This window comes from Battus philenor, unplaced genomic scaffold, assembly GCF_028537555.1.
Source record: "Battus philenor isolate CCGP_79_NKW_IND1 unplaced genomic scaffold, ilBatPhil1.0.hap1 SCAF_3, whole genome shotgun sequence".
Taxonomy (NCBI): Eukaryota; Metazoa; Arthropoda; class Insecta; order Lepidoptera; family Papilionidae; genus Battus; species Battus philenor.
In genome coordinates this window covers 5,351,287-5,366,946 of record NW_027181693.1, presented here as the reverse complement: position 1 = coordinate 5,366,946, position 15,660 = coordinate 5,351,287, and the positions used below count along the sequence as shown (strand labels likewise).

Genomic DNA, 15,660 nt, shown 5'->3' with positions numbered 1-15,660 from the left:
ATAGGAAAAAGCATTTTATAAGCATTTCAAGAGTGTTTTATATATATTTACGTAGACAATGTTACCTCTTCCTTTAATAATATCCGCCAAATTGCTTGCGCCGTCAGATACAGTATCTGAAAATTAAATTGTGTTAATATGTCAGTTAACGTTATTAGTTAAATTATTATATATAATAATATAGTTTTATTAGGATATATTAGTCTGTAATTATAATAGTTGTGTGAAGTAATTTTAACTTTCTAAATTTTTCAAAGCTACCTATGTATATGATTTTTATTGTTCTGAATAATTTATGAAAAAGTGCAAAATCATGTGTCCTAATTGATCTTTAAAAATCATTTTAAAAGCTGCCATCATTCATCGGGTATTTATAACAAAAAATTTAAAACAAACCTTTCAATATTGCTTGTAATGGTTGAGGCACAAGCTCGTCAATTTTTCCTTTTAAATCATTTTTCGTCTTCTCATCAACTGTTTTAGCAGGTTCTGTAGGTGCATCCATAATTCTAAATTACGAAAAAACATTTTAGTGCAGTTTTCCCGCTAGTTTCATCGGATATGAGATAGAGCCCTAAAGGCGCTTAACCTAAGCTTCTTTAGTGACAAAGCTCCTGCTGTCTTTACGGTAATGTCGGCAAATACGAGACTAACCAAAACACGTGCAAGCAAAGCAGCTGCCAACAATTAACTGAACATTCAAAATAGCCGAACTTGTCAGCATAAGTGAGAGACATATGTTCCAACATAACGCCACAAAAAATCGAAATTCGAATATACGCAACCCGCGTAAATTCATAATTCGCGATACTTTTTGAACACACCTCGTATACCCTTAAGCCATAGGTGGAAGCTCATTGCTCACTCACTCATTGGGCGTAAGGCGCCCCAGAGGGAAATTTCGCTTGCGGAACAAGAGGATTTTGACATTTAAGTGGCTGAGGGGACTGGAACATGTCTTGATTCCTTGTTACGTCTTTATATAATAAAATCAACACATTTTTCTTTATTAAAGTAAAGCTATGGTGGGAGGCCGATATCCAACATTGGAGTTACTACCACTGAAATGATAATTATGAATTTACTTACTCTTGTCCTGCTTCTTTGTACGTCATCTTATAAACTCCTTGTTCAGCTATAATAGCACTTTCTTTACGAGCCAACAAGTCAGCCAAAAACTTCCTTTTCGAAGGTTCGTCTATGTATCGCAAAATGTATTAAATAACATTATGTACTTTTAATAATAAATAATTAATAAAAAAATGCTTACCGTCAAGTGGTGCAGACAAGTACTTTGAAGATACCTCGACAATTTCTGTCAAAGCATGCACGTGTGTTAAAATTATGACAATTAAATTAAATAATTATAACAATTAAATTATTCTAATGCAAATTAGAAAATCGAAAAGAAACAACGAATATGGTATAGAAAGTACAACTTTTTTTACTTTTTTAGTATTTATTTAAGCATTTCATGTCTTGTACTCTTAATATTTTTATAGTTCATAAAGAACCTTCTATAAGAAAGGAAACCGAGACGGTCTCGTCTCAATCTGGTGACATACTGAAACTTCTGAAAGAACCGTCGAACCTAGATACTACAAAAACGTTTATGCTAATCATCATCAGCGTCAAGTGCAAAAGCTAACAAAAATATTTAATTACCATTGATTAAAAAATGTCGAGTCATTTGAGAAGATCCCGTTTACGAGTATAACACTTGGGTAGTGTACAATTATGTTTGATGAAATATTTTGTACCTTGCATCTGATCTTTAGCGTTATCAGGAGGTGGTTTTTCCGCAACGAGGGCGTCAAGTTTTCCCTTAACAGTTCCGTACGCAGTGTTATCTACTTTTTCCGTTCTTAGGTTTGTAGCATGAGAAATTCTAGAAATTATATTATATTTGAAAATTTGTTCTGAGTAGAGCGAACCTTGGTTACTGGATAACTCACCTATGTGCACCATCAGCGTAACTTTGACCATAACCTTGTAAAGTAACAAGAGACGCATCGCCCTTTTGATTCATAACACTAACTAAATGTTCCAAAGCGACTCCTGGAGGTAAAAGAGTAAAATATAACATAATGTAATAAAATTATTTATGATTGATATATCTCTTATAATTACTTATCGACATTAGTATTATTGTTATTATAAATTGTATTTGTATATAATGATTACAAATATTAACTTGCTTTACATTATACTCTTAAACATTATAATTCAATTTAATTATCGGTAAAGGACTGAGACTTGTGATTGAAGGTCGCGGGTACGATTCTTGTGAGTTTAGGTAATTATCACATTCCTTCGCTTTTAATTCCCGAGATTTAATCTAATATACAATAATTCACACTTTGAGCATTAATTACATAGGATTGCTACTGCTCACTAATAAGTTTCCAGGGCATGGGTAACAGGGTCTTCTGCGTACTACAATGCCATACTGCGATTGCCAAGCCACCAACCAAGCGTGGCGATTATAGTTTGAATGGATATACCATAATTTCCACGCTTGGAGTATCTTTGTGGGAAACGTATTCCTTGTAGTTACCAAACATGGGAAACGACGACGACTATAATTTTTTTGAAGGGTTTATGCATATCTGTATATCCACTTATAATCATAGTTCCCATGGTGGCCCTTTGAGTGTGTTATATTATTTTGCCTTTTTACTGTTGCTTGTGGACATAAATCAACTATATAACTTTATACTTTATAAAGGAGCGTATTTCGTGCTTGTCGTAGAAACTAAACCAAAAAACTGCATTAGATTATACATGAAAATATTATCCTAACGTTGTAAAACCATCTTAATAACCTCTATGCTCTTTTGTTATCACACGATATTAGCAGAGACTCACTTTTATTACAAAAAAAAATATTTACCTTTTTTAGTGCCAATGCTTGCGAGATGATGTGAAGCTTCAAGAACAGGATCTAAAATCAAAATATGGTAAATAGGATAATGTTGTTAGCAAATATTTTTTTAAGAACATTTTTTAATCAATAATTTAACCTTTAATCTGTTCGGCAATAATGGGCGTTTGCTTCGATGGTATTGTGTCCTGTAATTCCATTAAAATTTCTTTTTCTAATTCTTTATTCTCAACTTCATTATCCGACACTGGAGAGCGCTGTAATCTAATTAAAATATTACGTTTTGATAATTAGAACAAGTATCATAGGTTTATAAGTAAATTAAATTTTCCTTTTACAATATATTTCATTATTCATCGTTTGAGCCGTAACACGTTTACGGTTGGAGATGAGTTTGCTCAATAAGATTTTACAGACATTATCTGCTACCAGCGGATATTGGACCTTATGTATGGTCTCCACTTCAGAACCTGGACGCAGTCGCCATCAGACCTGCGTGCTATGTGGCTTACCTACTGCCACCACCAAACTCGCCAATCACTGGGCTTTGTGGATTATTTTCGTTCGTCTATGGATCTCTATATTCCTGATTGGATTATGTAATGAAATCCCGACGAGGCCAGTAGATAGAGAACGTTTCTGAGGTCGTCCGGTACACACAATAGTTGTATACCTTCGTCTCTGGTGGTATTATCATTAGAGTTATATTATCTATCGAATTTATTGCTAGAAAAAAAAACAATAAATGCTTACGATTCAGCGCCGCCGATATAATTTTCATTAAAACCTTTATACTCGTAAAGTGGTTTAGTACCCATGGCTTTTTCAGCGGCGATTAGATAATCCATCGTATATTTTTCACCTGCTGCTCCACCTAATTATTATAAATATTACAAATATGTAGTTAGTTATATAAATTTGTAGCAAGCATTCGAAGAAAGTTAATAAACTAAAGCACCAAGCTAATTACGATACTCGTAAGCTTTGTATTTATTTTCAAACTTGATTAAATTAAAAATATTTTCTTAAATACTTACTTATTTCTTTTTTATTATGTATTAAGAATTACTTCATTATTAGACGAAGATTGTCTATCTATTTTATTATATATTATATGATTATGATTATTTTAATTATATGTAATATAAGAGATTTCCACCGAATACGAAAGATGTGTTCATTAAGTTTGCGAAGCGGACAGGGGACAGTCACTACGATCACACATATTATGTAGTGACTGTCCCCTGTCCGCTTCGCAAGAAATAAATTTATATAAAAAAAGAGTCATCTACGTCAACACTTACTTTTCATTGCTACCGGCTGCGATAAAACGTCGGCTACGTCTCGTACAAGAGCTTCGAAAAAGAGTTTAAAATTAGTTTTCGTGTCACGTGATTAAATAAATAAATCTATATATCTTACCTTTCATTGGCATTTGTAAATCAGGCGGAGTAGCAGGGCTAACGTCTTCATTGAGTTTCTCCTTAATTTCTTGGGCAATATCTTTTACAGGCAGATATGGTACAAGCGCGGGCGCCTTTTCGGTTCTGCAAGTATCAAAATTGAACTAGAAATATGTTTAGTTCGAAACTTATTAAATTACGTAGCCTATCTTACTCTCCAGCGCCTATGCCATATGTCATTGTGTAATCATTTCTTTTCGCGAGTTCCTTTGTTGGTTTCTTTTTCATCGTTTCCAACAGCAATTTCAAGGCTTTTTCTAAAATTTTCAACAATCGCTTATTTTTTTGTTAAATAAGAACTACGGTGTGAATATAATAATTTACTACATCTACTTACCTCTATCTCTTTGAAAACCGGATAAATAATTAGCACATCTATTGACAACGTCTGAAACATAATATTTATTAGCAATTAGTACGCGAGGCGTGGTGCATAGATAACAAATCCGTATATAACATAATGTGGTTAATTCTTGTGTGTGGTTAAGTTTTATATTAAAATAAATATTAACCCTGTTTTGTAAATAATACCGAAAGACAGAATGAAATGTTGTATTGTACTAAACGAAAATAATCAATAGTTATTCCATGATCCGAGTGTTCAGTTGAGTGCGAGATAAATCAGCCCAGCCAAACTGATCACATTTTTCACATTGGCCGGAGAACCTTATCTTTGGTTACATTAATAATTAAAGCAATATTAATGATAATATCATTAATTTGAGTTGATGTTATATTTGCTAAATTAAACCTTAACCACTTCGGAATTGGAAGACTGAGTCGTAATAGTCTCATTTAATAATAATACATATATTTTGATAAAATTGTATAGATATGTCATTAAATAAATATTATTAAAATAGATAATTAATACCATTCATTTGATCCTTCATACTCTTTGGTGTATTTATATCCACTACTGCATGGAGATGAGTCTCGAACAAAGGCTTTGTTTCATTGTTAGGCTTTATACTTGTCAATCCGGGTGCCGTGTTTAATCTAATAAAATAAGATAACTTTACATCTTCCGCTTATACCTTTCATAGAAATTAATAAGGTCAGTCCAAATTCGAAAAAGAGGTCAATTGTCGAATTCGACTCGGCTGAGCAGTGTACGGGAAACTACGAAACATCTTCTAGTCCTCAGTGTCTACAGACAGTAGTCTACAACCATTTTGTGTTTTTTTTTTATGACCCCCGCTATTGGGGGCCTCTCGTACCCCTATCTGATTTTTGGGACAGGGACCTTTTTTTACAAATATTTTTTCACGTAATTTTTTTATTTTCATGATCTTCTCTTGTTCATCTTATCATCCGTTCTTTTCTGTCTATCATGTTACATTTCTGTTCTTTTATGCCCTTATACTCTATTCCTCTTTCTTTCGTCCTCTTATTTTTTTACAGTTCTTATTTACTAGGTACATTTATCACAGTTGTTTTCTTATACAATTAATTATTTATTTTACTTCAGTCTTGTTTTTATTTTCTTTTGTTTTTACCTAGTTTTATTTCTATTTATTGCTTGTATTATGATTATTTTACAGTACTCGAGGAAGTCATTTCTAGTTTCAATTTCGCCTATCAGGGAGGCTATTGATTCCTCCCTGATTTGCACACCAGACCGGCACTCGAAGCCGAACCGGAGTCCCCCGAATGCGGGACACCGGGCCACAAGGTGGATCACGGTCTGGTCCACGCCTGGTTCACAGAAGCACGAGGGGTCCTCCTTGAGCTTAAACCTATGAAGGTACTCAGTGAACCCCCCGTGCCCCGTGAAGAGCTGGACCAAGACCGCGTCCACCTCGATGCTGCGGAGCACGCGGTAGGCTGAGACGGCGTCCGGGAAAAACATCCTCGTTACCGAAGCCGTCGTTCCTTCCACATACCTCCTGTTCCATTCGTCGAGCGACTCCAGTCTCAGTTGCCGCCTGACGAATGAAACAGGGCATCTCTCGTACTCTGGTCGTCTTTTACTCTTCAGGGCCGCTTCCTTGGCCAGCTGGTCCGCCCTCTCGTTCCCCTCCATCCCCGCGTGCGCTTTCACCCAATACAACCTTACATCCTTCCCTTTTTCTCTCGCTTTCATTACGTTCTCAACCATTTTGTGTTATCAGTGGTGTAGCAGCTATAGTACAGCAACTTCTGGTTTCACTTCCGCATTGGCGAGCTTTCACAGTCGTCTTAACAAACCATGGAAAGAGCTCTGTTCGGCTTTCTAATCAGTGTAATTGGAAACCTATGGGGAGGCTTATATCCAGCCGCGAACGTCCTACAGCTGAAATGATGATGATCACGTCTACGGCTAGGACACGTATTCGTTGTACCGCATTTACAACAGAAGCCTTGCTAGAAATAACTTTCGCAATTTCTCTAAACGCTTTCCAGTGCAAATCTTAGCATTAGATGATCCGATAATAGCATTCGACTGAACAAGTTTCAGCCCTCTTGGATACGCTTGAATCGAAATACCATTCGGGCTTTGCACTCAATTGCTCCATTGCGCGTTAGCATATCCTACCTAAAAACTCGATGGCCTTGCAATCCTGTGGAATTGATTATTTATTTATTTACTTTTTTTTTAAATTATCTATTTTTATTAGACATGCCTTTTATTATATTAACACAGACCGTTATTTGTCACTTTTTTGTGAGTATTCTAATTTTCGAAGCTGTAAGCTGTTTTGTACCCCTGCCCACCACTTGTCACAATGTTTTGAGAAAATAATGGAAGTAAATTATTTTTAAACAATAACGTACAAAAAAGTAATTGGATATTTTTTTAAAAATAATTTTGACCTATAATTAAAATCAAAAAAGTTATTTTATTTTTCAAATTCATTCATATATTCAGTTTCCATGAAATTAAAATTTTAAATGGGTTTGAAATTTTCTTTGAGAATTTCGTTGGCATAGTTTAAATACATTTGCATATTGTAGACGCACACAGCGCATAAAAGCAAAAAGCTCCTTAAATAATAATAAAACTAGCTAAGTAAATTATGTTAAACTAACTATAAACAAAATTATGTTAGATGGTATAGCATTTTATACTTTCATTACATGATGGTGTTTAATGTAATAAGATTATACTAACACATATGCAGCGTTGAAATTATTCGCTAGCTCCGGAAATTGTGGTGTAAATGGTTCGCTACCCTTGATCTTCAAACTCTTTATTAGAAGATCGAAAGCTGGACCACGTTCCACTATAACGATGGTTTAATAAGCAGCCACGTCATTAAAAGCATTCAATAATTTTTGTTTTTTAACTTACATTTGTCAATGGCATTCTGGGATAGATATTTAGAGCAAAGCGGCACGGTTTCTGCACAAAATGTAAAATAAAATATATCATTTTATTATAAATTTACAATTTTACAACAAATAGATATAAATTAGTTTAATCACCCTTCATGTCCGCCTGCAAATCAGGCGTTGTGACGCCTGCGGCCAGCTTTGTAAGATTCTGTTCTATTGCGTTTGATAAGTTGGGATCATCGTGGTCGCTTTCCAAGGTCCGCGCAGCGCTCAACCTAAAAAATATTAAACTCTTAGCTATTTAGTAGTAATAAATTTATTTCCTAATTATGTTTTTTCATTTTTATGTTTTTTTTTAGAATCATAAATTGCTCTTACTCTGTAGCGGCTTCTCCGTTTTTTTCCTTGACAGATTCTTTTTCATATAATAATTCGTTTGGTTTCTTCCGAAGTGCGCCTAATAATGCTTTGAAAGCAGGTCCTTTATCCTCTACAAAATAATTTTATAAACATTGTGGCTTAGTTTGACAACTCTTATTCCACTTGTATTATTTCAACTAGAATTATTATTTCTAGGCCAGTATACAAAAAAAACCGCATACTTACTATTAATATCAGCATTTTCAGCTAAAAAATTAGAGCACATGTCGACCATATCTAAAATGAAATATAGAACGTTAACGTTTTAAGTTAAATCAAAGTTAAAAAGATGTATTAATATAATACATTTTTAAATACCCTTCATCGCAGTTTCTAACTTTTTCGATGTCAGTGGTTTTACCATATCGGATAGTGCATTATTAACTTTCTGCGCTAAACCAGAATTGATTTCTTCAACGTCAAAAGTGGGGGTCTCTTTGAGCCTGAAAACATTATAACAGCAAGCATTTAAGACAGTTTCATTTCATCTACAACATTTCTAATAATTTTCTATCTTACAAGTCTGCGGCTTCCGTATAACTTTGATGAAATTTGCCATGTTTTATCAAATTTTCATCGCCTCTCTTGTGCATTGCACCCGTTAAAATATTAAACACTTCAAGCATGTCTCCTGTGAAATGACATTCATATTAATTTTGGTCACATTTTTTAAAAATAATATTTACGATGATAAATTTTCCTTACCAGTGAACTTTAAATATGCTGGTGGTACTGTGAACAATATTTTCATAATCAATATTACTTAATTTGAGTAAATTTTGCTTTAAATTTTGTTAATGTTCCAACTTACATTTCTTAGACTGCTTTGATCCTGGGGGTTGGTCCTAAAAAAAATTACTAATAAGAAACATTTAAAAAAACAATATTTAAAATTTGCTACGTTCTGTTGGTAAAATTATCCTTCATTCTCCACTTTGACCATACTGAACACGATTGAATTGAAAAGTATTTCGATCGGAAAATGAAGAATATTTTTACCTGTTAATTTTAAAATGATTCATATTCAAAATTACCTCTTTCAGTCGTGTTCAATAACGTCATAGGAAGATAAGACAAGACATTCATTTATTGTATCAAAGTTTCGTTTTCATTTCGTACTTTTAATTTAAACACAAAAATTTTAAATCCATTTCTGTATAAAGCACCACCTTCATGTTGGAGCATTAGGTAAGAAAATTATCTTTAGAACAGTAATGTATATTAATAAATTTAATATATACATGGACATTTTTAGATATTTCTTTGGGTTAAACATATCGACTATCGTAGTTTTCGTGCCGTCACTCACTTGTTGCATCATTTTTAGAAAGTCATCCGCAAAACCTGCATCGCCTGCTGCATCTGCTGCTAATATGTCTAAAATTAACAGAGCCATATAAATCAAAGGTTCATTAAATATAAATATTTAACCTAAATCTCTGGAGTTCTGCTTAAGTTTTTTTTTTCATCTCATCCAAAGTAATTATAACCAATCTAACGCTGCCCGCTTCCAGCGTCTTCCCGAGAGATTATAAATGTCGCGATTTAAAATACATAGAGATGTACTCGACAAAAAAATTATAACAAACTTTTTATCCTAAATTTGGTTTCTTTGTTATAATGTATACAATGATATAGATTAATATAATTGAATTATAATACATTGTGCTTTTCATGCAAAAAGTTTAAAATTTTACAGTATTTTTGTTAATTTATAAATGTTTTATGGAAACGGACTTTTTAAACAGCTATACTCAATCTAGACGGAACAAGAATTCCGACATCTTTGCAGAATATTACTATTAATCAACAGACATTAGGTTTGTAAACTTGTAACTTAGAGGATTACCGTTGCATTTATTATAGATATATATTTGTATTAATTTAGTACAAAAATGAATAACAAGAATTTAATCATGATTGTGAATGGGAAATGGATAAGGAAAGGATAATTACATAAAATTAATTAATGAAATAAAATCACGTACCGTAGTTTACATAAATCTTACATATTTTTTTATTATTTTTGGCTAGCTGACGGACCGGGACATTGACAATGTTTTGCTTGTTTTTATTTGGCAGCCGTCGAGGTACTACTTTGTGATGGTGATTTTTCTTTAGGCGGCGAATGATCAGTTTTACCATCAGTTTCGTTATCTTCGGCGTAGCTCCGTTCTACTTCTTCTCAAACAAAAGAATACTTACGTGAAGTATGTGCATCGTTGCACAAAACTAAAATAAGACTTTTTTCATCTACGTACGTCTAACTTTTTATTTTTAATATATACATTTAACGGCATTGTACTGGCTAGAGAAAAGTGACTTACCTTAAAGCTGCTTAATAGCAAAACGAATAATTACTCCGTTTCATATTTCAAAACCATTTATCAAAATAAGCTATGTGCACTAACCTTCATCTTCGTCAAAGTCCATCATCAGCATACGATCATCAGATTCCGTGAGTATTTCATCAATCCAAACAACAATCTATTTTCATGAAGTATATATCTTAATAAAGTATACAGTGTGATTGGTTATAGATGTAAAATTTAATGGAGGAATTTAAAAGAGGTGAGTGTAACTTATTTGTCAGCAAAAAGCTATAAGGCGTTTACACATATTTCTAATCACCCTGTTAATAGTGATCGCGCTGAAATAGGCGCCTTTTTTAATATTTTTTTTTATTGGTATGGCTCAATAACTTCTAGCAATTACAAAGTCTGCTGAGATAGATAGTAAACAATAATTCATTTTAATTATTTTTATTCAGAATTGAAAACGCCTAACTTTTACGTTTACTGTATTATCATTACGTTAATTATTATTTCTGAAAGCTTTCATTTTTGGATAGAGTGTTCCGTAAATTAATTGTCAGGAAATGAATTATACGTTCCCTGTTATATTTTTTAAAACTAAAACTAATCACCTTGTATAACTTTTTCACTGGCTAATACAATCGACGTTATTTTCAGGTTAATTAACTAATAAAAAAAGTTTTGAACAACGATATATTAACTTGATGCAATTCGTAATGTACACGTTTTTACCTTGTCAGACATTTCCATCATAAATTTTGCTTTTGGATTAGTATTGTTTCGAGACGGTGCCCTCATTTTCATGTAGCCACATATATCATGCAAGATTAAATTTGACAAGCGCAGCATTCTGGGTGTGTAAATATAAAGAATTTTTTTTATATTTTATAAAATGTGTTATGGATAAGTATTAATACTAATTTAATTCGATATTAATTGATTTCTCTGTATTAAAAACTCTATATGGCCGTCGTCGAACGTCAACCATTGTAAATATAAGTAATTTACGTGCTAAGGAAACTGTATCAATTTCAAAATATAAATGAAGATATTTAAAATTATTTATGTATGTAAACTTTATCTTCATTTATATTTTATTTATTAAGATTATTAAAATTAATCAAAAGCAGATTAATTAGAAACCAGCCCAGAAGGCCTGCCTTGTCCATTGTGTTACTGATATAAAAATATGACCCATTATGTACAACTTAAAATAGCACATTTATATCTTCATTAGATTTCAATTACTTCAACAAATTCGTACTTTTTCCGATCAATTAACTAAACTTAAATGCACTGTGTTCCTTTAATGAACAATTTTTATTAAAGCAAAATAAAAAATATATATTTAAATAGCTTAATGTTAGAAAGAGAAAAATTGATACGGTAAAAATAACAACAAACAAATCATAGCTTAATTATTGAACATTCGTATAAAAGTGTTCAATTTAAAATTACTTCAATATGGCACTGGTAAGTAATAATATGTTAAAAGTAAATTTGTTTTTATTTATTTAAGAAAAATCTAGTAGAGGAGATTTAAAAGAAATAATTAAGTTCTTGTATTACAACTTAATATTCCACCAAGTTAAAAACATATACATCTTGAAAATAAACTTACCCATCAGCAAGAGCGTATCGCCCAGGTTTAGACAGACGTTGTTGAATACCTCTAGCGAATGCAATCGTTGCGTTTCGAGCCCATAAAAATCTTTTATCGTCGCATATCGCCAACATATCTTTCTTTAACTGATTTACATTCTTTCTACAAATAGTATAATAGAAATTAAAGATAACTGTGTCTACATTAAATAAACAACATAGGTAAGTAGCAATAATAAGATACGTACTTGTTCTTTTTTTTCTTGGTTTTTCGTAAATTTACAAAATACTCGTATGCCTGCTCCGGTTTGAAAGGTTCATCAGCGTCTAACATGGCTCTTATACGACCAATCTACAAATAGGACTTCGTTTTAAAGTAAAAACACTGTTCCCTAGGAAATAATCTAAAGAACACACTACAAAGGTCAACAAATATTAAAATCAAGTAAACGATATATCTAAGGAATTTTTATTGTAAGCCATATATGCCCTGTAGAAAATCACGTGTATTCCTTATTTTGTAATTTTTTCAGGAGTGTTAAAACATTTTTTAAACAATTCTTCATAGTGTAAACTACTTATGAATTTATAAATAGTGTCATTTAAAATTACCGAATAATAATCTTATAAAACGGTAGCATTTTTTAGTTGTCTGTAAATCGTACATATCTATATATTTTATGCAATACATACTGTTTCGGGTGGTAAAATCTTTGCATAATCTCTCCAGGTGTATATGATACTCCGTCGCCGAGGCTTGGCCATGTTCTCCAAGCGGTCCGTGAGCACGGCGCCGTGCCGACGCAGGCATCGAGCGTGAGCCCTAAATGCGCGCTTCGATAGTTTTACATCTGTAGCTTTTGGGCCCCTTTAAAGATAAAAGATATTGAATGGCAGCATTAAAAATATTCAAATTTACCATTTATCTTCTCAAAAAATGAAGTACCTTATGGCTATATATGTTTTGTATAAATTATTTCTGTCGCTTATCAAGAATTGTAACAATGTATATTAGTGGTAACCGGATAGTTTACAGGTCGTCTTAATAGTAAGGAGTAACGCGATTGCAGAGCTGTGGCCAGGTTTGAACCGTCGTATCTGTCAACATTTATTCCTATGTCCCCAAAATGGGGCAGAGAGCGTCCACAGTACGTCGCCATTCTGAGCGGTCTTGAGACTCGCGCTTTACTTCGCTCCACGTCATTCCAACTGCCTTCACTACTTAAGTGATCGTCCGCCGCGAGGTTTGCTTTGGGCGGCCACGTCTTCGCTTTCTTTGAGGATTCCATTCTAGGGGTTGCCTCGGTATGTGATCAGGGTCCCTTCCGACCGTGTGGCCTATCCAGTTCCACTTGTGGCGTTTGATCTGCTGGTCGATCGGCATCTCACCGCAGCGTTTTCAGAGATCTACGTTGGAGACTTGCTCAGGCCAGTATATACCGAGAATTCGTCGAAGACAGTTGTTAACGAAGACTTGGACTCATCATCGTATCTAGTACGATCACTATTAATATTGCTATTAAGGCGACCACCTCGTTTCTTAGTTTGATGAGTGTACACTCACAAACATATATAAGGTGTTGCTAATAGCATTGTACAGACCAGATAGTCGTTTTCAGTTCATCATCATTTCTGCCGTAAGACGTCCACTGCTCTACTTAAATCCTTCTATAGATTTCCAATAACACCGAACGGTGATTCAAGGTTTTCCGACGATCTTAGAAAGTTCATCTAACGACCCTGTGGATGGATGTCTTACGCTACACTTGTTGGTCCGTGGCACTCTAGAACTTTAGGGTAAGGGCCATTCGTTCTGCGTCACATGGCCTACCCATTGTTATGTCAACTTGCCCATCTAACCCGTTGAGCATAGCATATCATTAATCATAAAATAATATTTCCTCTAATTTCTTAATGTTCTTACCAATATGTGTATAAAATATATACATGTAATAGACGAAAACGTTCGCCGTTATTAATATAATAAAGCCAAAATTTTGAAAGCTTTCATAAAAGTCCTAATTTTGTTAATGTACGGGTCGCAGCAAGTGGTATGTGTTAAAAATTAAGTTTTACTCCAAACTTTTTTTAAATTTCTAGACTTGTTTTTTATTACAAAAATGCTAAAGCAGCTGTGGGACTATTTAGTATTTAATGTAATATTCTTTATTGTGCACGCTAGAAAACAAATCACACGAGGCAATTTCTTCTAGACAACCATAGTATACAAACAGTAGAAGTATAAATATTATAAACATTTATGTATGTACCATATATACTATAAATATAGGACTATGTAAAATGTGTATGTAATTTATTACTTTACCTTGGCCTCGCGGGCCTCGGAGGTGGATGCACTGGTTTTTTGGGCAAAAACTTAAACTGTGTACGCAAATCTCGACCAGCAATTATAGTTTCAGCCACAGAAGGAGGCGCGGTCTCGGCAGAGTATGGAGGATATGGTGGATAGGTCGACGCTTAAAAATAAAAAAAGTTTTAACGGCTTTTCTACTTTGGTGTTTTTGTAAACACTTTTTTAAACCACAATAATATATAAAACTTAACAATAGTGGTTAGAAATGTTGGTGTTAAGGTTGGTAAGGCTGAGGTGACATGTCATACAAACAATGAAGTCCTGGAGTGCGTAAAAAGATGTGAGAGAAATACTTTTTACACTTTTGTTTAACAGGTTTGTAATGGGTAGCTAGTTTAATTTCGAGATAGATAGAGTTCGTTTTTAAGAACACTCTGACTTAAAGTACTAAACTAAATTGAGACTGATATCCCGAGGGCCGATTTTTATGCTCTATAGATTTGTGGAGAGATACTCCGTGGACACTACTTTTTTGGTGCGATGCGATGCGCCACGAGTCCACGTTTGAATTAAAGTCGCCCTCATCCGGTGTTTTTCACGTTACTAACTAGTTATTGCTTTATATAAGATTCGCGGACATCGGATATTGATACAATTCTTAAGAATGCTTATCAATTCGTGAATGTCTACAACATTGTTTTGTCTGCGCAGTATTTTATAGCAAAACTAGCTTCACCATGTCAGACGATAAACAACCATTATCACTGGTCTTTCGCTGCCCATATCCAGCGACTTCCTGTGACCTTAACTAGCAGTGGGGAGCGTACTCACGCCGCGCCATCTATTACTACTATTTGAAGATAATCTCGTGTTTGTTGTGTTGTGATTCCAACAACAATACCAACTACCTGCTTCCGCTTCAGGTTCAGTTTCCGGTACTTCTGCTTCAGCAGGTTCCGTCGGTTCTGTTGGTTTTTCAGCCATTTTAAAATATTAAAGAATCCTCGTTAACACTAGGATTTCAAATTATTTACGCTATACACGGAGGTGGTGCTCAAACATTTTATGATATGTCAAAAATATTCTTCTACACTTCTTCTAGATAAATTTTCTAAATTTTCATCGGCCAGTATTTGTAAAAAGAAATTGTGTTTTTAAAAAAATTTAAAGAAATATTTATACTGAAAAAAAAAAAATTCATATTACAATTAATCATAATCATATTTATATAATATACAATTTGATTTATAGGCATGTTTATCTGTTACAAAAATACTGTTATTTACATCATTTATTTTCGATATTTGTTTCAAGACAATACGATTTTTAGCAATAAGGGAACGACTGGGTGAAGATTTTCTATTAATTTTATGTAGATTATTGGAATATTTTTGCTACACATAT

The 15,660-nt window shown here is 33.5% G+C and overlaps 1 protein-coding gene across 1 annotated transcript in view; it reads right to left on the bottom strand.

Annotated features, from left to right (window-relative positions):
- Window positions 1-15,240, bottom strand: part of LOC137926661 (uncharacterized) — a 28,278-nt gene extending 13,038 nt beyond the window's left edge. The window contains exons 1-31 of the mRNA XM_068770333.1: window positions 15,165-15,240; window positions 14,269-14,419; window positions 12,636-12,810; window positions 12,191-12,294; window positions 11,962-12,105; window positions 11,073-11,190; window positions 10,437-10,512; window positions 9,335-9,402; window positions 8,837-8,870; window positions 8,731-8,757; window positions 8,545-8,656; window positions 8,344-8,468; window positions 8,212-8,262; window positions 7,984-8,095; window positions 7,756-7,880; window positions 7,622-7,672; window positions 7,442-7,553; window positions 5,222-5,346; window positions 4,685-4,735; window positions 4,502-4,604; window positions 4,307-4,431; window positions 4,189-4,239; window positions 3,638-3,758; window positions 3,024-3,148; window positions 2,894-2,944; window positions 1,956-2,058; window positions 1,761-1,888; window positions 1,271-1,315; window positions 1,090-1,198; window positions 397-509; window positions 66-116 (exon numbers count right to left, since the gene is read on the bottom strand). Coding sequence (XP_068626434.1) covers window positions 66-116; window positions 397-509; window positions 1,090-1,198; window positions 1,271-1,315; window positions 1,761-1,888; window positions 1,956-2,058; window positions 2,894-2,944; window positions 3,024-3,148; window positions 3,638-3,758; window positions 4,189-4,239; window positions 4,307-4,431; window positions 4,502-4,604; window positions 4,685-4,735; window positions 5,222-5,346; window positions 7,442-7,553; window positions 7,622-7,672; window positions 7,756-7,880; window positions 7,984-8,095; window positions 8,212-8,262; window positions 8,344-8,468; window positions 8,545-8,656; window positions 8,731-8,757; window positions 8,837-8,870; window positions 9,335-9,402; window positions 10,437-10,512; window positions 11,073-11,190; window positions 11,962-12,105; window positions 12,191-12,294; window positions 12,636-12,810; window positions 14,269-14,419; window positions 15,165-15,240 — 2,962 coding nt within the window. The remainder of the gene's footprint in view (window positions 1-65; window positions 117-396; window positions 510-1,089; window positions 1,199-1,270; window positions 1,316-1,760; window positions 1,889-1,955; window positions 2,059-2,893; window positions 2,945-3,023; window positions 3,149-3,637; window positions 3,759-4,188; window positions 4,240-4,306; window positions 4,432-4,501; window positions 4,605-4,684; window positions 4,736-5,221; window positions 5,347-7,441; window positions 7,554-7,621; window positions 7,673-7,755; window positions 7,881-7,983; window positions 8,096-8,211; window positions 8,263-8,343; window positions 8,469-8,544; window positions 8,657-8,730; window positions 8,758-8,836; window positions 8,871-9,334; window positions 9,403-10,436; window positions 10,513-11,072; window positions 11,191-11,961; window positions 12,106-12,190; window positions 12,295-12,635; window positions 12,811-14,268; window positions 14,420-15,164) is intronic.
- Between the last annotated feature and the right edge of the window lie 420 nt (window positions 15,241-15,660).